At 41.2% G+C, this 23,909-nt stretch overlaps 1 protein-coding gene and 1 long non-coding RNA gene across 3 annotated transcripts in view; one reads left to right on the top strand and one right to left on the bottom strand.

The window, feature by feature from the left end:
• Cntnap2 (contactin associated protein 2) overlaps positions 1–15,257 on the top strand; it is a 1,965,545-nt gene extending 1,950,288 nt beyond the window's left edge. Inside the window, exons 23-24 of the mRNA XM_034518882.2 lie at positions 11,038–11,118; positions 13,990–15,257. Coding sequence (XP_034374773.1) covers positions 11,038–11,118; positions 13,990–14,189 — 281 coding nt within the window. The 3' untranslated portion in view covers positions 14,190–15,257. The remainder of the gene's footprint in view (positions 1–11,037; positions 11,119–13,989) is intronic.
• Positions 1–23,909, bottom strand: part of LOC143434521 (uncharacterized) — an 89,736-nt gene that overhangs the window by 11,551 nt on the left and 54,276 nt on the right. For both annotated transcript variants that reach the window (XR_013104030.1, XR_013104031.1), the window contains exon 2: positions 1,066–1,182. This is a non-coding gene — a long non-coding RNA (uncharacterized LOC143434521). The remainder of the gene's footprint in view (positions 1–1,065; positions 1,183–23,909) is intronic.

The following is a 23,909-nucleotide window of genomic DNA, read 5'->3' as shown; positions in this document are numbered from 1 at the left end:
ATTAACTAAGAGAAGAAGATATGAATCTGGCTAGCACCATCCCATAAACTGAGAGTCTGGAAGGAATAAGAGGAGGAGGAAGAGAAAGCCTACTATGTTTTGGCATCCTCCCTCTCTCTCTCTCTCTACCTCTCTCTCTCTGTGTCTCTCTGTCTCGCTCTGTCTCTCTCTCCCTCCCTCTGTCTCTCTCTCCCTCCTTTCCTCCATCTCTCTCTCCCTCCCTCCCTCCCTCCCTCCATCTCTCTCTCTTTCTCTCTCCCCCTTCATGACCACCCATAAGTTAAACTGCTTTTCTCCCCCAGATCCTCCCAACCAGGGTGAACTGAAACATCTGAAATGAGCCCAGATTAATCCTTGTTTGTGTCAGGTACGCAGCTGCCACAGCCATGAAAACCTGAATGACATGGTATCTAAGGAGGTACCTATGGTAAACACTTAATTCTTTGCCTGTGCTTTCTTATGCTGCATTTACTATGAATTAGGATAGACTTTGTTCCCTAAGTTCAAACTGCTGAAAACTTGCAATGAAAGCAATGTCCCTTTCACAACAATAAACAAAAGCAGAGCTAAAGAAATGGAATGGTGGTAGACGAGGGGGTGGGAAATTCTAGTGAACAGGTCATTAAAGACACAAATGCAGGGCTTGGGGGAAAGTTCTCAGAAGGAATTATTTCAGTTCCCTCTTAAGCACATTAAATTAATACGCAGGAATAGCTGGAGGTCAGGACCCCCGCCACTGGGGTCTCAATTAAAGTTGGGCAACTCAAAGGGAACTATGTATTCAAGCACTCTAGGAGCCTGTTAGAAATGCAGTCCCCCAGGCCTGGCCAGGAGTGTCCCATCAGAATCTGAATATTAACAAGATCCTCAGTGATCCGCAAGCACCCTCTTGTTGAAAAGCTATAAAGCAAAGCACTCTGAGATCAATTGCTCTCCCCTAGGGCATATCAGGGGTTGAAGATGTGCAGTAATGTCCCAAAGCCTAAGAACACCTGGGTTACACCCAGTCACACTGACTTCCAGGGCCTGATCTCCATAGGATGCAAAAGCACTTTACAGATATACCTGTTACCGTGGAACTCAATCCAGCACAAACGGAATTCTCCCTCAGACAGAAGCTGAAAAGGGACTTCCCGGATTTGCACCTTTCCCCAGGTCTGGGTTTCTTTGTTCCATCACTTCCTATGGCAGGAAGAAAAAGAAGTTATGACCAACCTCAGCAAAGAAGGTAACACATCTCTAAGGAAAGCCCCGCCCCAATTTCACCGCAGAGACCACAGCTCTCACCACACACGGAGGCCATTTTGAGTAACAGTGGCCCAGGAAAACAGACAAATTCCATGTTCCTGGTTTGTTTTTGTTTTTTAATGTTTACGAGTGCTCTTTCTGCAAGTACACCTACATGCCAAAAGAGGGCATCAGATCCCTTTATAGATGGTCGCGAGCCACCATGTGGTTGCTGGGAAATTGAACTCAGGATCTCTGAAAAAGCAGCCAGTGTTCTTAAGCACTTAGCCATCTCACCAGCCCATCTGATGAGATTCTTAGTTTTGGGGTTGACGGAAGCAAGTGATCTGCAAAGTAAATAGATTCCAAAAGGTTTTGTTTTGTTTTGTTTTTCTTTGTTTTTTTTTTTTTTTTTATCTCTGTTAGTCACAAGCTGTTAGTTCCAACACAGAGTTGGGCAAGGAATGGCTATTCTGTCAGGCTACAACTAGCCTGTGATATGGTAATTAGCCTCTGGACCTGCAACATTCCAATCTCTCCACAGTACTGATACAATCAGTATCAGTAGACCCAGTCAAACAATCAGTCTCTGTAGACCCAGCTTTTCAGGAGTTTTGCTAACACACATAGCTCTGCAGCCCCAGGTTCCCAGGCTCTCTGACCTAGACATTCAAGCCGTGTTTCAGTGCTATAGTAATAAGCATGAATTTGAGTCAGGAAGGCATCTATCTTCTGATGCTTCTAGGCTATTGTGTCTTGGAACAAATAATTGGACCGGGGACAGATGTAGAAATAGTCCGCTAAGGATGAGAAAGGTACCAGGCAGCTCTAAAGCTCCAGGCCTGAGCATCATGACCCATTATACACTTGCATAGCACTAACCTCCTCCATCACTTGGAAGTTTTAAGGTTTTCCTACAGCATGCTTCCGGTCCTTCTTGTAGCACTAGCGGGAGTAAATATCCAACTGGCTTCTTTTATGTATGTTAAACTTATCACCACAGTGAGATTCCTAGAAGGTGCCCTAAATGAGGAGACTAAAGGTGATTTGAGCACCCATGGCCACACAGCTCTGGCCTTATTGCCACCCACTCCAGGTATTCACCTGCTCTGATACAGACCAAGGTGTAGAGACTAATGAAGCTCTAAAGCCCAAGCATAAAGCAGCAATGTGGACTCTCCAAGTGTCCACAACAGTATTAAACAGTAATTGTGAGGGTGGATTTATCATCAGTTATACATGGAAGGAAGAAATGTAATAAATACAATAAAGTTTATTGCTCATTGCTTTGATGTAGAGATGGGAAGTTTTAAAAAAAATAATTAGGACATATTGTAGCAGGCTACAAGTTCATTTATTCTGTTCATTAATTATTTATTAATTAACCTTTATTCTTCATGGGATCTTAGTCAAGCAAGTGGCCTTCCTTTCTGCCTTTGGGTACAAAGTTTGAGTATACTAGTAGAGCCTAATTAAGTCAGAAGGCAAAAATTCAAAAACCTCTTCCTCATATTAAGTGGGAAATTCTGGCTAGCTGGCGTTCATTAGAAACTGAAAGTAGAAAATAAAGATGAGGATGATGCCTAGAATCCCCTCTTCAGGACCATGCATCCTCTGCCTGCAAAACCTGCTGAACCTGAGTCTCAAGTGACAACAGCAGTATTCTCTTTCAGAGAAAGCCAGACTGCCTAAGTCTTCAGCATCTGTATCAATAGTCATTTGCTTTCCTATCTATCTTTAAAATACAGTCAATAATGGATAGCTGAAAAACTAATTGGGAAAAATCACTTTCTTCTATAGAATTCAGACTCAAAAGGAGAAGAGATAAGAAACAAAGAGGCTGAGAAAAACAAGGCACACATACACACACACAGTCTATCTTAAGCACTGCCTCAAAATAACACTGCAATTTAAATTAAATTATAATTAATAGCAGCAGTTTTGTTGAAGTGCCTCAGATCATCACTTTCAATGCTGAAGATCCAGTGGTTTCCATGGAGACATTTTCTCTATGTGATGTCAAATCCAATCTTTACTTTTTTTCTTTCTTTTTGTTTCTGACATATGACAACCTGAAGCTTTTAGTGCCTTTCATTTGGGAGAGTTTTATGTTAAATAATCTTAATTTACTTTTATATGCAGTCAAATGTGGGGTTTTTTGCAATTGGTTTCTGAGCCTAAAGTCTACAAGTTTTCCTATTTGAAACAGTAAGTAAGAACCACAACCACTGAAATTATCTTTGTCTTATTCTGTATTCTCTCTAGCCACTTCCCTAGACTGATAAGAAACTGGAGAAAAGATTTCAAATATCCTTTCAATATTCTCTTCTTCTGAGTGCATTCTAAAGGCGGTTTCCAGTTTCAATGTTTGCCTTGAATAAGCACAGCAAGACCGTTTTCTCTGTGTGGTCTCGGCTCTTGGGGGAAGGGGATATTTGCTACTAAAAGACTGTGAGGGTTTCCGCTCTGCAGTGGTGCTAGCTTAAGGTTCTTAGGGTTGACCCCTTACTGCCATTGTGTGGAATTTTCCTTTGTCAGGCAAATGACTCTCGTGTTCTGTTTTGGAGAAAGAAAAAAAGAAGACCTGTACAGTCACCTTTTTTTTTCAGTGTGTGTAAGTGTTTTGCCTACATGTATACCTGTGTGTCCCTCTCATGCCTGGTGTCCATGGAGACAGAAGAGGGCATTGATCTATGAATATCATAATGGAGATGGCCAGATGAAAAGAATCTGTGCAAGAGAGATACACAGAAATACACATACTTCTGTAAGACATTAAACAGAGCAGAAATGGCTCCCAGCCTGGTGGTTGTCATCATGTGGTAGTGATTTTGTGCTCTGTGACAAGACACCTGACATAAACAACTCAAAGAAGGAAAGAATTATTTTGCTCACCATTTCAGATGGTTATTCCAACACAGTGGGAAGCCTTAGGCACAGCAGCTCTCAGCATGATGGCCAGGAAGCAAGAGGAGGAATAGAAAGGGCCCAGGAACTGTTGACATATCTCCAAAGATTCAGTGGCAATGGCCTACTTCCTTCAGCAAGAGTCCCACCTCCTAAGGTTTCCAGAACCTTCCCAAATCAGACTAACTTCCAACAGATGAGTGTTTTAGGAGAATATTTTGTATGTGCTTTCATTTGGGGATCCGAGAGAAATGTATTTCGTATAGAATGTATTTATACGATGCAAGTCTGCCCCTAAGCTTCATTAGTATCTCTTTTTTTTTACTAGTCCAAGTTTGGGTTTGCTCACAATGGTTCTCAAGATATAGACTCCATGATATTTCAGCACCTCTAAAATTGTTTGGCTCTCCCAGGGGACTGGAAGGCAGGGGGACAGGAGTACCAGCAGTAGACTGGAGCACATGTCATGAGTGAACTTTATCATCCACGTCCAAGGCTTGTATCTTGGTCGCTGCATTTCTCTATACTCATTCCAAAAAGATGTTGGTACCCAGGGGGAAAGACAGTAATAATGAAATACCAAAGCAGCAATTGCCGTGATTGCTACAGTAAAAAAGCTTTGCCACAAGGGAGTAAGCATTCACATGCATTAGAATAACCAGGCTTAAATTAAAAATGAAATCATAAAAATTGGGGTTCTTATGAAAGAAAAGAGCGGGGGGAAGAACTATGAATGTCCTTGATTCTGTAAGAGTTTCTAATGGCCTGAAGGTTTTCCACTAATTAGTTTCTAACAACCAAGGTCTAGTGAATATGGCATCTTTTATGTATCTTCTTTATTTAATATATTCATTTCCCTTGTTTGTTAGAAAGGAAGACTAAAGCTGTTGCCTTGCTTTGATGCTTTAATTGAGAGTGAGCAGCTGAGTTTTTAAGTATACTTGCATGAAAGAGTTAGTGAAGAGCGTCTTAGTTATGGTTTCTGTTGCTATGATGGTTGTGTTGGGTCATGAAACATTATGACAAGAAACAACTTGGGAAGGAAAGGGTTTTTTGTTTTTGTTTTTGTTTTTTTCATTCACAGTTCCATATAACAGTTTATCATCAAAAGCAGTGAGAGGGTTAACTCAGTCAGGGCAGGCAGGAGCTGATGCAGAGGGCATGGAGGAGGAGCTGTTTACTGGCTTGCTTGTGATAGCCTGCTCAGCCTGCTTTCTTATAAAACACAAGACCATGAGTTAAAACGCAAGACCCAGTTAAGCTTGCCCCCAGCAATCACTAATTAAGAAAATGCTCTACAGGCTTTTCACAGCCCAATCTTATAGAGGCATTTTCTTAATTGAGGCTCCCTCCTCTCTGATGACTTTAGCCTGTGTCAAGTTGACGTAAAACTATCCAGCACAAAGAGGCTCCACAGACTGTACAGCCTTCACAGACTGATTTTAATTATGCTCATGATTGAATATGCATTCATCCCTTATTATACAACATTATCACTCATCAGAATGGGACTTTGAACTAGATTTATCCTTTCTTTTAAAAAGATATCTACCACATAAGAAGGGATGAGAGGTTGAGGAGAAGGCTCCGTGGATAAAATACTTGACTTAGAAGCGTGAGGACCAGAGTTTAATCCCTAAAACCCACATTGTTTTTTAATGGCATGTGATTTTGATTCTAGCACTGGACAGGCAGAGACAAGTACATCCTGGCTACTGGCCAACCAATCAGGTCCATGAAAGATTGTTTAAAAAGACTTACTGTTTAAGGGTGTATAGTGCCTTAAGAATGACATTCAAAATTGTCCTCTGACCTCCACATACATGTGCACACACATAAATGCACATACATGAGAACCCATGGATTAAAAGATAGAAAGAAAAAGAAGTGATAGGAATTAAAAATACTATAGCCATTGAAAGGGGCTCTGGCCACTTAATTGGAAATGGGTACCTTCCTTGAAGAAAGAGGTAAAATCTGATGGGAAAAGAGAAAGGTAAACAAGGTGTCCAGACAAACAAGGAACTATTTTTCTCATGGGCTGGTCTGAAGCATTAGGAATCCATTGCATTCAGAATAGTTAGTTGGAAAAGTGGTCTCAAAGGGGAAGAAGCTGGAGAGACATTCTATGCTTGTGGGGTCTCCGCAAAACCAAGAAGTTCAGATTCACACCAGTGGCAATCCTGTGAGGCTTCAAATGTGTCCTTCCACTCTTCTCGTTCTTCTGAGTTATCTTGTGTCTCTTCTCCCACTACCAAAACTCATGGCACCATTTATAGCTGTAACATCAAAGGAACTAGAGGGGGGTTGGGATGCAGGATTCTGGTAGAGCATTTGCCTGGCTTTGCATGAGGACCTGGGTTCCGTCCTTAGCACTGGAGGGGAAACATACAGATGAGAGGAGCCTACCAATGTATGTCTAAGAGGCTGTGATTTTTAGTAATCTTGAGGCCAAGGACACAATACCAGGCTTTGAAATAGAAGGAAATTTTGTCATAGTTCATCTACCACATTACAAATTATACCATGTTATAAATTACAGATTCCTGAATTGTACAGCAATTTATTAGAGCTAGGCAGGTAGTGTCATGAGTGTTGTCACAGTAGGCTGATAACAAAACTACCTTGCAATTTTTGTCATATAAAAATACATTTAAAATAATCTTAAATCAACTCTAAAAGAGGATGAACTAAATCATACGCTGGCACAGTATGAAGTCCCACACGCTGTCCCTACATTTCTAGGGTGATGTTTAATATGTTTTGAAACTTTATATTGTTTGAGAAACTCAGAAGTTTTATGTTTATCAGAAGACAAGAAACATTATCTGCACAGTCTCTGGATATCTAGAAAGAAGGCCCACATGAGAGTCCTATAGATACAGAAGATTCAATATGTCCAACATAATTTTTTCTTCCATCACCTAAAAGGGCCTTTCCTGTCATAGGTCTAAACTATACTCAACTACCTAAAAAGTGAGACCTTTAAGCAACTCATCTGCCTGACTTTTCCTAGCTTTCAAAGGGCTCAAATGTGGGAAAATTATTTCTTTGGAATTGACTTGGGTTCTAATTTCAGTCAGGATGGGGATGGACCAAACAACATATGGAGAAGAGTAATTATACCATCAAAAGGCCTGAAAGTGTAAAATAAGGACAGTGATGGTCTATATTTCATCCTTAAAAAGTAGCTGTGTCAATGCCCCAGTGTGGGGGAATTCATGGGTGGGGGGATGGGAGTGGGAGGGTGGGTGGGGGCACATCCTCATAGAAGCAGGAGGAGGGGGAATGGGATAGGGAGTTCCTGGATGGGAGGGAAATGGGGAAAGGGGATCACATTTGAGATGTAAATGAAATATCCAATAAAAAAAAAAAGTAGCCATGTCAAGGGATGAACCAAATCTTACTGAGCCTTGTGGTCATGTCTTACTGAGCCTTGGAGTCATATGAGTTGCATGACACACAGTATGAAAGCTACAAAGCAACCTCAATCAAGTCACCAGAAATAAAGATCGTAATTCAAAACACATCCACACTTTAAATTAGCATCTTCACTCTATAAACAAAGGCTTCAATGGCGCATGTAATTAGACCACTAGGGACAGGAAAATCTCATTAATACAGTCTTGCCTATTTTATTGTTCACTGTGTATACTCAGAATGGAGTCTGACATGAAGATATTCTATAAAGATTTAGTAAGTGAATGAATGTGCCATATCTACAGACGAATAATTCTCTGAAGAAAGAAGACCCAGATTTAAAGGGAAAAAATCTGATTATTTTTCTACTGTGTTTTTATGTAAGCTGGTTTTAGTCACATAAAATAATTCTGTGACCAGATTAATATCAAGCAAGTATTTTATTTTTGTTGCCATGATAAAATGCCATGACTTAATGGAAGAATACCACGTTCTGCAAAGCTTGGTTCTGGAAACTTGACTAAGGTTGTAAAGGAATGAAAGAAAAACAAACATGGGAAAAAAGGTGGGGTCAGGTAGCTCCAGCATCTGCCACTTTGATGGAGTGGCACTAATTACAATGCAACTGGGAACAACCTCAGCATATTTATTATATACAACACATGAGGAGGAATTAGATAGTCTAGGTAGATGTCTGTAGGCTAGCAGTCTCTGGCTGTAAACATTCAGGGGAGGAAACCTATGGTTGCTAGTTCTTGCATACATTGCAGCATCTCTACCTGGACCACAGAAAGACTTGTCCATCCTCTGAGCCTGACCCAGGAGGAAAGCTTTGTCAATTTCCCATAGGTTTGAGGCATTAGTCCTTGACATGAGGCATGACATGAGAATGACTCTGTCAACAATACATATTCAGTCAGGAATTCATTTACTCTTTATATATTCACTGGAGGCATCCACTGCTCCCCACAAAAGAAAGGATGATTTTTGTCTTTCAATTGCACAGGGAGAGTTCAAAATAGCAAGCTGACAGAACAGAAAGCTGAGGAATCACATCTTCAACTGCTTGTAGGAAGTAGAGAGAGTGAACTGGAAGTGGAATGAGGCTATAATACCCAGTCATGTACTTCCTCCAGCAAGTCTTTGTGTCCTAAAAGTTATATAACCTCTACAAACAGTGCCAGTAACTGGGGGTCAAGTGATCAAATACCTGAGCCTATGTGGCACATTTCTCATTCAAGCCACCACAGCGGGATAAGCCTATACACGATTGGTCTTTGCCTTCTTGGTTTGAAATCTTAAATCAATGCTCTCGATCCAGAAAAATGTTGAAGAGAGATTGGGATGGGAGGAGACCATTAGAAGAAGCAAACTGTGTTATTTTCAAAGATATCTAGACTTAGGCTTTACCCAGTTAATAAAAGCAAATTACATCAAAGGTACCTTTTGCATGCACAGTTAAAGACTTGGGAGAGAGTGTAAAAAAATCCTGAGGATTTGGAAATAAATTTTCTTTCACTCATATGTTTGTCAGAGACCATAGTTGTAAGCAATCAACAGGCTCGAATGACGCTGGTGACCAAAAAGATCAGTAGTGTACAAATCCAAGAGGGGAAATTTTCTCTGATCCTAGGGAAACTTGTCAAGTCTGGGACCAGTGATACGCCTCAGGGGGTAAAGCCACTTGTTGCCAAGGCTGACCACCTGAGTTTAATCATTGGTACCCCCATGGTAGAAGGAAGAAACCAACTCTTTCGGGGTGTCCTCTAACTCCACCAGTGCATCTTGGAATGCTCATACCCACATATATACACATATACCCAAAACAAATTTTAAAATAATTTTTTTAAATGAGTCTAAGAGAGAGAGAACTAAATCACACATGCTGGTTGAAAATGTGAAATCCCACATTTCGCCCACACATTTCTAAGGAGAAGGGAAGAGAAAGGTCTCCAACTGTTTTTGTCATTGTCCTGGAGATTCTTAACTGTCTGTACCCAGGGATAAATTAGCCTTATGAACTGAGTCGCTAGCAAAGTTCTACCTGAATCATAACACTGGCCTCTCTGTTTAATCACACCAAGTACAGACCTTGAAGATGTTTCTCCCAGTGACCTGGCACCATCCAGCAGGCATTGGTCTGGTTCTCTGCTCCATCTACTGGAGGAAAAGTTAGCTCCATAGGGAGCTAGGTCTGCTTGAACTCCTATCTGTGGGCTGGAAGGGTCTGGGAATATAGATCAATGGCAGAACCTTGCCTGGCAGTTCCAAGGCCATAGGTTTCATATTCAGCCCTGCCAAAAAGAAACTAAATTTGCTTGTATGAATTACTTACTTTAGATTCTCCACTGACCTGAGAAAGGTTTTACAGAATATATTTTTCTTTGGAGCACTACATGGAATTCATCTTTGAGAAACATATACATTTTGTTCTAATTTTTTTAACAGGAAAGAAATAGAAAATTAAGCCATTAACATTCCTCTCCGTGTTTCTGAACTTTAAGCCTTCTTCACATTCCTGAAGAGTCTAGTGTTTTATCAAAGCCATGCTAAATATTAAAGAAGCAATTACTTTTAAACAAATAATGGGTGCTGTAAAAATCTCATTAGCATATAAATCCCAAACTGTTTATAATGTGTAGAATATAAGTGGGTGGAAGACAGATTTCAGCAGAACATGAGAAAACAAGCCCTCTGTTACTGTGTCCGTAGATCCTGCAGGTTGGTTTCAAAGAACTGCAAATCAAAAACAAAACCAAAAAAGTCTCTTCTAACATGTTCTATACTGGGCCTAGTGGTGCATACCTTTAATCCCAGCACTCAGAAGGCAAAAGCAAGTGGATCTCTGTGACTTTGAGGCCAGTCTGGTCTACAAATTGAGACCAGGACAGGAAGAAGGTATTACACAGAAAAACCCTGTCTCAAAACAAAACAAAAACAGCAACAACAAAAGGTCTATCCTAAATATACATAGACTCTGCCCCTAATCATAATTCTCTAAAATGTACAGTAAAGTGGCTTTGAAAATGTCATTAAAGTCTATGGGGTATTATCAGCAATTTAGAGACTGTTTAAATCGCACTGTAGGATTATGAAGTTCATATGCTCCCAAGTTACATCCAGGGCTTGAGTATCTATGGACTCACTGTCTTGAAAGCAACCACTGGAAGACACTCTAAGATGACTATTCTAAACATAGACTTGTCAGCAGATCAGGGACCGGCTGCCTTAGAACATTCTAAGATTCTCTAACATTACCCTTAAATGAACCATATAACATTGGAACTTGTACAAAAAGAAATAGCAAAAATGGGGGTGGGAGTTTCTTGAATGTTTTCAGAGACAATAGCAAGGCTGGGTCCATCTGAGATGGTAGAAATTTCATCTGTAGAAATGAAAAGTGTCGAAGAGTTGTATGAAGAAATAAATATGACATTTTTCAGTGCATTCGCCTCTTTTACTTCTCTCTCTCTTTCTCCACAGCCAGTGCTGATTTCCCATATAACCCAGGACAAGGCCAAGCTATAAGAAATGGAGTCAACAGGAACTCAGCTATCATTGGAGGTATGTAATACACAGAACAGACTTTCTAGCAGTTACTCACCTGGAAAAAGCAATTTTTAAAAATGGGGCTGGAGAGATTAACTAGATTAAGAGTAAATACTGCTCTTCCAGATGGGCCCCAGAACCCACATCAGACTGCCCACAACTGCCTGTAACTCCAACTTCAGGGACTCCTCCATAGGCATGCACATGCCTATACTCATGCACAGATACACACATACACATAAATAAAATGTATTTAAAAGGGTAGCTAAATGACATTATTCCAAGTTCAATTATAGTCTCATCAAGGTCCCTATCCTTATTAGTTTTGGCTTTTTTTTTTTTTTTAAGATAAACTCAAAAGTATCATATGAACCTGTGCATGACACAGGTCAGTGACTATTGACAAGTTCATACACCCATATCTACCACCACAACATATAGAACACATCATCTTTAAAAGGCTTCTCAGCTGCTGTTGGGGGTAATATTTAGAAAACTACACCCAGATCAGCTTGTTCCCGGGCAGCCGCCATTTTCCTGCTGCTCCAGCTCTGGACCGCAGTTCCAGCTATCTAGAAACACCAGCCTTGGCACCCACGAGATGCCAGTGTGGCAGCTGGCTCTGCCAATCCACCACGCTGTCTACAATGCTCAGCTGAGCCCAGACTATTCCCCCTATGTCCGCAGTACTCGGTAGAATGAAGACTCTTAATGCTTAAAGATTATCCAATATATTTATATATTTGGAAATGCTCAATAAACAAGAGGCCCACACAATTAGAATTATTGCCCCAAATCTAACCTTTTGATGAGTAGCTACCCAGGACTGCACTCGAACCATCCACAGTTCTCTATGGCTGCTGGCCTCCTTCTCCCCCTCGCTAGTCTTCTCCCCTTCCTCTCCTTCTCTACTCCTCACTCCGCCTACCTTTCATACAGCCCAGTGACGGAGCTTTATTGCAAATGTAGCAGGAAAATATCCCACTACAAGCTGCTTTTATATTCACTGTTTTAAAGCTCCATCTAATCCTTTTGCTCGTCCAGGGTTTCAGTAACTGGTATAAAATTTGTCTTGCTTTTCATTGCATAGTGTTTATTTAGATCTGTCCACACTGTTTTGCCTATCACTAGCATTTCTTTCTCTTGGCAAGTTATATTTCATTGAGTGGATATGCTGTCCTTGTTCTATCTATTGCTAGATTGTCTCCAGATTCCAGTTATTACGAGTAAAACTCCTATGATAAATCTTGCACACATCTTAGGTAGACAGAAGTATCCATTTTTCTTTGATAATTCCTAGAAATTCAATCACTAAGATACTAAAGTAAGTAGATCTTTAACTTTGTAAGGCATTGACACGCAGCTTTCCAAAATGATCCGACCACCTCACAGGCCTATGATCAATTGTGAGGTGCTTCACAATCTCACCAAGTCTCACTGATGTCAGCCTTCTTATAGCCACACTGGTAGATGAGTCACAAGGTCACTGTGCCTTTAGATGTGTGATAATCTCATCACTAGTGATGCCGAGTGTCTTTTAGTGTGTTTATTGTCAAATGTATATATTTTGTGAACTGTCTTGAACTCTTTCTCTACCTCCTTAATCGGTTGTTTGGTTTCTTCCTATTGATTAGAAAGAGTTTGTCTTCTGTATACAAGTCCTTTGTCAGACAGACCTCATAAATATTTTTTTTCACAATCTGCAACTTGTTAACAAACCTGACTCCATGTTGTTCAGGTCTTGTACATTCTTACTGATTTTCTGTTTAGCAGTTCTTTCCATTACAAAGCAGAAGAGGGCTTCAGTGTCTAGCTGTGGTTACAGATGGGTCTGATCCTTCCTCCGATTCTGACAGTTCTTCACTGTTTTGTACTTCTATCAGATGGGTCCACATTTGGAATGCTTACCTCTGCTTGAATATTTTGTCATTGTGAAAGGTTCCTTATTCCTTCTGATAATATACCTTTTGTCTCTGTTCGTCAGTCTGGGTTAGTAGTGACTGTTTTGCATAGACCTGTGCTCATCTGTTATCTCTGCTAGTTCTAGTCTAATCGATTTTTCTCCTGGTGGGATGAAATACTCCTCCTGTTTGTTTTGTTATTATTGCTCCTGGTGCTGTTGTTGTTTCCTTTGCCGGTTTGGTCATTTTTATATTGGCCACAAGACATTACTAACATGACTGAGTTTGGGGGTTTGTCTTCTACTGAGTGCTGAGGTTCCATAGAGTACTAAACTTGATATCTTTTAGTCATGCTAACCTTTGTAAGGCAAATCTTGACAGACCTTACATGCCTTTAGCATGAGCCTTCACTGTGTACTAGGGGTTTTCTGCAGTAGAACTTGATCATTTCCCAGCCCTGTGTGAGCTCTATAAATCATTCTTAGTTCTGTGGAAGGCCATGGACATGCTTACATGCACAGCTGGACGTTCATCAACTTCACAAACTAGCAGATCTGTTTTTGCAGATCACATGCATGGTCCCTGAAGGCCCACCCCCAGTTCAAGAAGCCCACTGGGTTCTCCTGATTCTGTCTGCACAGCAGCATGGACAGTAAGAAAACTGGGCAAAGTATGGAAAGTCATCATTTCAGACTCTTTCCTTGGGCATCGTTTGTCTACTTGACCTGCTGTCCACTTCTGAAAGCAGATGCTCCGTACATTTTATCTAGTATTTTAGTTACTTTGGCCAAGAGGACATGTCACTTCTGATTCCTGTTAATCCCCTTTGTGTCTGGAAGCAGAAACCATGTGTTACTCCTGCTATCCTCCTGACTGTGGCTGGGAAAGAGTCATAGCCAAAGGAGCTGGGATAGATGCAATGGTGAGAAGATCTGGGATGTGGGCAAGGCTTGTCTAACCTCTGGTACTTCTCCGGTCTCCCTAGGGGTCATCGCTGTGGTGATTTTCACCATCCTCTGCACCCTAGTCTTCCTCATCCGATACATGTTCCGTCACAAGGGCACCTACCATACCAACGAGGCCAAGGGCGCAGAGTCAGCTGAGAGCGCAGATGCTGCCATCATGAACAACGACCCGAACTTCACAGAGACCATCGACGAGAGCAAAAAGGAGTGGCTCATTTGAAGGGTGGCTTTTCAGCCATGGGATAGGGAGGGAGGAGTTAAGGGAGGAGGGGAAGGGACAAGAGCACCCCGCGTCATACCCCTGAGCACACACTTACACTATCAGCACAAGCTGGGGAAGGCAAGCAACCTATTACTCTTAAGACTGACGGCCACACAAAATATACTTTTTAATATTTCTTTATAGCTGAGTTCCCCCTTCCGTATCAAAACAAAATAATACAAAAATGCTTTTAGAGTTTAAGCGACAGTTGAACTTTGTAGGTACTATCTGTCTTATTTTGTGTGTGTTTAGAGGTGTTCTAAAAACCCGTGGTAACAGGGCAAGTTTTCTACATTTTTAAGAGCCCTTAGAATGTGGATATTTCTTTTTCTCAAGAAAAACTGATGCATATCCATTCAGCCTCCGACATTCTCTTTCTTTAGCATCTAGTCGACTTTTAATGGGCTGTTGTAGCAACTAGTTTGTGTCCAAATAATATTTCTTTTGGTGTCCCATAAAATGGAAATGAGAAAAGGGGCAAAAAGCCTATTTGCCTAATCTTCTTCAATAACATCTCAGTCTAGGCCAGTTTTCTGAAGGTTCCTGTCTGGCCTTAGCCAGGGAAGGGAGAGTGAATGGCCTGTCCTGAAGCATTGTAACCAGCACAAGTGGAGACAAGCACCCAAGAATCCGGCAAAGAAATGCATATTGGGCTTATTGCTTTTGTTTTCATTGACTTCTACATGCGGATGTTCCATGTATGTAGTCTTAGACCTGTTTAATATCTGTAACTATCAACTATAATACTGTGGTAACCAACTGCTATAGGATTTCGCCTCCGTTTTAACTACAGCATATTGGATTGTATATGCACCTCCATGGGGGATTAGAGCCAGAGGGAATGTCTTCTTTGCTCTGTTTCTTTTATATTTGTTACCAAAAATATGGACACTTTCTAGTGAATGCGTAAGTTAGTGTGCTTTTCTTATTTTGCTTTAAACTTCAAGTTTTTACACTGCTGTGATAAAATCCTAGCAGACAGCATCCTCCGGATGGCACAATACAATAAAGCCAACTTGCAGCTGCCATTACTCTGGAATCATGTGGGAGACACTGCCATATTTCAAACCAACTCCATCACAAGAACACTGTCATGAGACAGAGACCTGTGACAGACACATTAGACTCTCAAGTCACCATCAATCTGATCATCGATTATGACTTCTCTTCAAGAGAACACAGTTGTCTAGTAATTAACACATCTTAGGGTAATCAGGAATCTTGGGCAATTTGCTCCAAAAAATTTTCTTGATTTTATGTAGAAATAATAGGTTTTTGTGTAAGTAAGTGGGAACAATTCTTCCTATTGGAGCACCCAAAAAGAATTTAATCAATTTATTTTTTTAATTACACAAAAGCTCTCTCTTAAATGGTTGCCATTTATAATTGTAATATGTCGGGCCTCTTATACTTAAAAAGCCTCTTTTTAAAATTTTTGTAGGCTCCAAGATTTTGAGGAATTAAATGTGACGATTCTTCCTTTCTCCTCGAAGGACAGGGGGGTAGAAGTAGGATCGATGCTGTTTTTCTCATGGTCCGTCTTAATAAGCTGCGTATTCCTAGTTTGTTGGAATTTTACTCAGACACTTTCAAGATTCTCTACTGGAGGATCTCGATTTCTTGAATAACAGAAAACTATCCCAAGCTGCTCTTTGCACCAGTTTATAACGGGCTCCAAAAGGAGGCAAGGGGAGGCAAGTATTCCCCCTTGAAGCAAGGAAACAGAATAAAAGGGAATCCTGAGCTTCTCTTTACTGCAAGCAGACCTCAAACAGTCCCATGGATACCCCAAATTGTCAAGCCTTGCTCATTCTTTCATAAACCATATTAAATGGAAAGGTTTGTAACAGAACAAACTGTGAAAACAATTGTAACATTTACTTATGAGAGCACATCTGAGACTGAAGGTCACTTTAGTTCATCAAGATACCTGACCATAGTGCATTTTTTCCCATAACTTCAAATTGAAAATTACCATTATGGCTTGAAATTGTTTCTGATTTAAAAAAAAAAAAAAAAAAACTTATTTAACAGGCATTACTTGTGCATTTAACAAATACTTCAGATGGAAATTTACGCCTTCTGGCATTTCTCGAGATAGCTGTGTTCCTTATGCCTCATCTCAGCACTCCTCTTTCCCCAAATGATTAGCAAGAAAACCATCAAGGATAGCCCCGGTGTTAAAGTGCTCTCACTCTGTCCTTTTTCTCACTCTTTCCTTCCCTTGCTTCTGCCACAAAAGACAAAGACTGAGGGGCCAGCCGTCTCTCGAATATTAGCCAAGCTAGGGCGCTGAGTGATATCATCAGTTAAGACACACAAGAGATCCACTGACACAGTCTCTCCTAAGCAGTCACAATATGGCTGGCAGACAGGACACACAAAGGTGGGTACAGTAGTAAGTAACTAAATTAATTGCTAAGTGAGTCCTAAAGTCTTGACCTCTTCTTGGAATGATGTCCTTAACCAAGCTAATCACATCTGTGTATGACAGACATGACCAGTCTGCTCTGAATGGGAAATAATTGCTTGTTTAAAGAAAAAGAAAGCAATTCTGTGTTCCAGTTCTTCCCTTGACACTGCTTCAATTTATGTAGCCCAGACTTGCCTGATCCTATTCTGTTCCACTACCGTCTTACCGTCTTATTTCCAGTGTATCAACCTTCAAGCACAGACTAATGGAAAGCCCTGTAAGCAATAACAATATATAAACCAAACAAACCCAACACACTGTACCAAAGGAATAAGACACACTGGTGCATGCCTGTAATCCCAGCCTTTGAGAGACTAGGACAGGCCGAAAATGAGTTCAAGGTCAGCCCGGGCTACTAGCAAGTTCCAGCCAGCCTTGAGCTGCCTAGTGAAACAAGTCGCAAAAAAGTTCTAAATAAATACATGAAGCTTCAGAGAACATTAGTTGCTGACTGAGGCTTGTGCGTGCATGAAACTTGGTCTGCATTTGAACAAATATCTGTGTTTTTCAAGAAGCTAAAAATGAAAGACTCCAGATGAATGCAAAATTAGTGGCACTCTATATTCCCCAAAATAGCATATTCTCTGGATCTCATAGAAGCTAATTCAGGACACCAAAATTATTTCATGGCTGAATTTTCCCTGGACCTTCTTAATATGTAAGAGTGTATTTCCTCACTGCTGTCTACCAACCATTCAAAAATGGGAAGGTTTCTGAATTTATTTCACTGAAGATGTGGGAACAAGGGTTTAGAGGACTTTTGTTAGAAATCTCCCTATTGCTCTGCATCAGATGAGAAAGCACCCTTCCCCGAAGGAGCAGGAGTTCAAAGACAGCAGAGGCAGAGGCAGCATGAGCAGTGAATAGACAGAGTGGTTGGACAGCTTAGGAGAGCACCAGGTACATCCTGTGAGCCAAGTACTGACAAAGGCCTGGTATAGAAAAACGTACTGCAGAGAGAAGCCAACAGGTACTAGCTCCAACTGTACCAGGGTTAAGGTAGTGTCGGAAGACACACTGACTTCTACAGTAAGATCTGTTCTCTTCTGATCTCTCCATTTGTTCTTTTTTCTCCTCTCCTTGCTGCGCCCTTCTCTTGAGGGACGAATGTTAATAGTCCTTTTACATCTCATGCTTCTAAACAATGTCTGCTTTGAACTCTTTTTTTTTCTTTTTCTATGATTTCAAGCACTTAAAAAAAAGAAAGAAAGAAAGAAAGAAAGAAGCATTTAACCATGTTGAGTTTGACTTATTCAACCAATAATAGTTTCTGAAGTGCTCTTCCTGTGAGCCACCTGATCCTGAAATAAGTGAGGAAAAGCAACCACACATTTCACAAATTTTTGGCTAAAAACAAAGGGCATCCTTTTTAGATGGTGTTTTAGTGAGTGTGGCCTCTGAGAGTTAGCGGATAGATCTTAACATGTATATAGGCATGGAGACACACATCTATAATCCCAGCATTTATAGCCAAGAAATCAGGAATTTAAGGCCAGCCTCAGCTACCTATGAGTTCAAAGCCAGCCTGGGCAACAATGAGACTCCATCTCAAAAGAACAAACAAAAAGAATCTCAGGCCATCAAGATGACTCTGCAGGTAAAAGCACTTGCCATGCAAATCTGACCATGTAAACACAATCCATGGGTCCTACCTGTAGTAGAAGGAAAGAACTCAGACACATACACACACACACACACACACACACACACACACACACACCATAAATAAAAATTAGAGTGAACCCCCACCCTTTCTCCTTCCTAGACTTGCTATGTGACCCTGGCCACACCCTGGAACTCCTGTCCATTTTTTCTCCAGTGTTTAAATGGAGCTGCTTTACCTACTCAAAAGACAGCTATGAGCACAATAGATTCTTGACTATGGAACACTTTAAAGTCCAAAGTCAAAGGAACCTCACAAAGACTGACTTGGCTTGGCTCGAGGCTGTAAAGCTGCATTTAAAAGGCACTATGCGAACAATGTAGCCATGCACAGGATCATGGAGATGTATAGGGAGTTGCTGAACCACTCCTGAATTTTGAATCAGAGAGCTCCAGGGAGCTAGGCTGTCTGTCAACATGAGAAAGCAGAACCCAATGGAAACCTAGAGAAACTGGAAATGTAATTGTAAATCTCTGAATCCTCACCTGGGCACAACGTGGGGCTCACACTATACACAAGGTTTCAGATGCCCAGTAAATATAATTAGACTGGATTATAAACCAGCCACACCCAAGGAAAAGAAGAAGATGTTTTCATGTAGCCTGGAGGCCCTGGGCCTCTACAGTACAGTCACCCTCCATGGTAATGTCAGGAACTTTTGAAAGAGTTTCTTTTACCACAGTGTTTTTATTTTCTCTCTCTCTCTCTCTCATTTAAAATAGTCTATAAAATTACTGTCAATAAAACAGAGAAGTGACGTCCAAAAGCTGAGTAAAGACTGCACAAAGGTAATAAAGATAGAAATGGGCACACACGTGTTCACATCCACCTCCTGTTCACACGTTTCTGTTCCAGATGGAAATGTGCCGTGAGAACAGTCTGCTAAGGCAGCTTGCCCCATTTCCCAGGCTCGGATGATTTACAGTACACGGGTGCTGGCTTCTGAGATGGCTGTGAAGCTGTGGCAGTTCCTCCCGAGGAGTCCAAGAAATTGTTCTCGGTGTTGCCAATTCTCAGTTTTGCTTTGTCAGGTTCTTTTCAATTTTTAAGCCCATGGTGACTGTGGAGGTTAGGGCTGAGGAAAGCTGGGCTAAGTATTCTTCCTGTGAGTCAGTTAGGACTCCATCCCTGTGAAACAACTCGAAATTTCACTCTCTAAAAGCAACAGCATGTAAACTAGAATGAAAGAAGGAAATTATGTATGTATGCCTATTATTCTTTTGTGAATGTCCTTCATTTACCTAAAATTATATTAGAAACAGATTGATAAATAAAAGATTCAAAATAGTTTTAATTATCCTAAAAGCAATTCTTTGTGTTTTATACCAATTGGTCATCTTAGAATTAATCTCCAGCCTTCTGCTAATGTGCAAAAGTAGATGTCTACTGAGAGTACGGGTGTCCCGAAAGCTGTGGAGTTATAGACACCTCTCCAAAGGCAGGTCTTATTTAGATCCATGGTTAACCTTCTCTTGCAAGTATACCCCCTCTACCATTTTACTTTGAGTAGCTAAATGGATATTGATTTCATTAATTTATACACAGCTTGAAAAAATATGTGGCTAGAGTCAATTTATCTCCAAAATATATTCTGACTCTTATCTAGAAAGTGGGTATTACTAGACAGTGGGCAGAATGATCCAGACCAATAACCTGGCTGAGAAGACTTGGGAGATAGATAGATAGATAGATAGATAGATAGATAGCTTCTAATCTGGCAAGTACACCCCATATACATTAAAAACTAAACTGCTCCCATTGTCTAGTCTTCTGTTGCCATTGGGGAGCAATTTTCTCTTATTCAATTATCAGTGTGACTGTATATGTGCACTAAGGAAATGTGAAATACAGTTTTAAAAAATCAGCTCGGCTATTCTGCACTGATCCCAAGACCAATCAACAAGATCCCTCAGTGTGTTTGAAAATCATCACTCTATATGGTGATTTGTGGCGATTCCACCTTTCAACCATGATCCAACAGGAGCAGGCACAGAAGGAATGTCATAGAGTTCCTAAAGAAAAGGAAATTTGCACTCTAGACTTCCAGTAACAATTTTGAGAAGGCTGAACTAACAGCTTCAGGACTTGCCAGCCACAATCAGCACTTTGGAGCCACAGCGTGCTGGCGTCCCTGCCAGTCCTACTGATGGCAGACCTTGTCTTCTGCATGGACACCAGGAAATTCCAGTAGGTCATTGACTATTTTGTATAAGACAATATTTGCTAAACAAGTGGTGGAGCGAAGCAGGGATGGAAAAACCTGAGAAAGAACTTCATTTTGAAGGATATAGATGACAAAATTACTTTGTCAGTTATGATTTCTACATGCTGCACTTACCAGAGCAGAAAGAAGAGGAAAATGCGGTGTTGTGTTTTGAGGAGGAGGGTCTATGCCGTCCCAAAGGAGTCTTTGTATAGAAAATTACATTACGTTCCCTGGTGCATCTGGGTGTACAGTAAATAAGCCCCGTGGGACAGCCAGTCAGTTACCACCCATGCTAGGCCATCACCAAAGGAGAGAAACATGAGAAAGCACGGCCATTCCTTCTAAAAATAGAAACTCAAAATGATAAGCTTGGTAATGCTCTGACCAGATGGAAACTGAGACATGAACTTATTTTCACATCAGTAAAGAAGAGGTGGAAACTACAAAGTTTAAGTGTCGGAAAACAGGGGCTAAAATAGGGTTCAAGGATAATCCTTTATAGCACAAAGGCTCTGAGGGGGGAGCACAAACTGGTTGCCCCTATAACCTAGTATATTCGAATCGGATACAAACTAAAAATCAGTAAGAATCATGTTTGATTCTTACTGTGGCAAAAAAAAAAAAAAAAAAAGGGAAAATACTTCACACCACAACTACTAAAAATTATTGTGGATAAATATTCACATATCCATGTATTCATGATGTCTTCCAGACTATTTCAATATAATATATGATATGATTTCAAAATAACAGATTGATACTAATTATAATAATAATGGAAATCAAGTCTATTAATGCTTATGAAACATTTCCACATATTTAGCACAATTCACACAGGGCTAAGCTAACGGGGAGGGCACAGCCCTGGTTTTACAAAAATCTGTATCTAGAGGGAGGAGAAAGACCAGAAGCTCACAGATTAATGTGCAATAAAGCACTAAGTGATGTGTACCCAAGGCCCTTAAACACAGAGGGTGATGGGGTGTGGAGGGGCCTTCTCAGGGAAGGCAGCGTGGTTGACAGCTGAAGGGAAGTGAGCCTGCCAAAGATGAGAGCAAGCCTCCTTCGAGACCACTGAGCGGCCAGCATAAAGATCTGTGGAAAGAAGGAGCTTAGAGGCCCAGACCGCAAAGGTCAGAGTTCAAGCAAAGAGAACAACAGAAGGAGGAGCCAGCAGCTCCAGAAAACTGTTCCAAAGGTAAAGGACAAACTCTGAGTACAACAGACTCCAGACAACTAGAAAGTTTCACATGTGTCAGTCACTGTTCTCCAGGGAAGTAGAGTCAGAAGGTTGGAGAGAGAAAGAACAGGGAGGGGGAGAGATTTAAGAGACAGAGAAAGACAGAGAACATGAGTTCTGGTTGTCTATTTCAGAGTAGTGTGAGTACTAAGTTGAAACTGTGAGCTCAGGCCTGGGCCCAGGGCAAGGAAGGCACAGCTAATCCGATCAGTTAACAATCAGTGTTACCAAAAGTTCATACGCAAAGGTCACGTAAAAGGAGCACTTGAGAACGGTCCGTATTATTACAGACCTGAAGGGCATCGAAGGACCAGGTCTGAGATGCTTCCGCCCCACAGATTAACACACAGAACCCTGCAGGGAAGCAAAACGGAAGACTGTGTCCTCCGCTTCTGCCTGCAGTTGCAGAAAACTTCATAGTCCGTCCTGGCCTGAGCAGAACTTAGCAAACAGCTCTCCTTTTGTTCGTGAATGAAGAAATATACATCAAGATTCAAAATTTTATATCTGAACTAGTACCTCATAGAATCAAAAGAATGCCCCTGTGAGTAAAGTGATCTTTGTAAAGCTGGACCACTGGGCAGATGTCTCTTTGTAATTCATCCCGTTGTAAATAAAATGTTCTTGGCTAAATCACAGATCTGGCTAGAAGCACGCCCTGGGCTTTGTTTAAAAAAAAAAAAAAAAAAAAAAACAACAAGATGCTTCCGCCATATATTTCTGGCTGATCAAGTTATCACTCCTCTAAATTAAATTTACAGAGCTCACTCACTTTTATTCTAAGCAGTAACCACGGCGTTCTGTAAATCATTGCCAGTGTAGCAGATATATTGATCACTGCCAGGCCTGTCATTAGAAATCTCAGTTTAAGCACTGCTGGAGCAAGCTCTGAAGTTTAATTAGTATCCCCGTCTGGTGTTGTAAAATACAAGCCTGGGACATATGAGAAGAAAAAAATGAGCTAATGTGAAAGTTAAAGCCACAAAGCCTGCAGCGAGTGTGAGCAGAGAGCTGAACTGGACCAACCCGATTCCGAGTGACATGCCATTGCACCCGGACATTGTGTGTGACTGATTTATTTGTTCTTCTCAAGAAGACAACCGTTTTCTAGAGTGATGGAAAAAGAACAAGCAGCAGGCATTCGTTTCTGTGGCAAGGTTACATGGAAGTACGGATTCCTACATTTCTATATTCCCACCTCAATAATGTAATCAAGATAATCCCCTCTAGACAGGCCCACAAGGCCCACCTGACCTGTACAGTCCTTCATGGAAGTTCCATTCCCAGGTGATCAAGTTTGTGTTAAATTAACAAAACGAACCGTCATGTGTGCACACTCTCCCTTCGTTTACTGGATCCAGAGCTTCAAGGAGCATGGAACCTGAAGCACCATCTTCTGATCCTGGATCTCTCTCATGCTCACTTGATCTGTTCTATCTGATGCATGTCTGTGGCTTTCCCACATTCTAGCAGAGCCCATAAATAGCCCTTTAGCTACCAGACAATAGACAAAGTGCCCGGAGCCTGCAGCAGCCTTTTTCTTGCAGACTTCCCCTCCCTGCACTCTCCTGTGAAAATGTTCTCTCCCCGGCCTCATCTCTGAGGAATTTCAACATGGCCAAACTTCCTCCTCCCACAGCCCTAGTTTCTCCTCCACTGGAGCCTCAGTTTAGGAAGATTGCTAAATAGGCATAGCTAGAGAATTTGTGGGAAATATTTCAAAATAAAAAGCTGGGTTCATCAAGGAAAGAGAAATTGATCTTCCTTTTCCAGGGCTTTCCACCACAACCCACATAGACAGAAAACTCCAAATCATTACAAACCTCTACACCAGCCACATTGAGTACCTAAAAGTAGGAAAGAGGCCCTAGCCTGGTTCACTGTTGAAAAGAAGCCAGGGATGGGAGTGTGGATTGGAGGTGTCAATTAGCTTTACCAGGAGATGCCAAACTGCCTTGCTGTGATATCCTCTGCATCCAGACTCCCATGGGGTACAGAGTCAGGGAAGAACACAGACACCACTCCCAAATCTCAGCACAACTTGTCTCAGTCCCTGGTAAAAAGCAGCTTGGATTCCTAGACTTAAGGACAGAAGA

Source organism: Arvicanthis niloticus, chromosome 15 (assembly GCF_011762505.2).
Source record: "Arvicanthis niloticus isolate mArvNil1 chromosome 15, mArvNil1.pat.X, whole genome shotgun sequence".
Lineage (NCBI taxonomy): Eukaryota > Metazoa > Chordata > Mammalia > Rodentia > Muridae > Arvicanthis > Arvicanthis niloticus.
The sequence above is the reverse complement of the archived record's forward strand: the minus strand, read 5'-3'. Positions and strand labels throughout refer to the sequence as shown.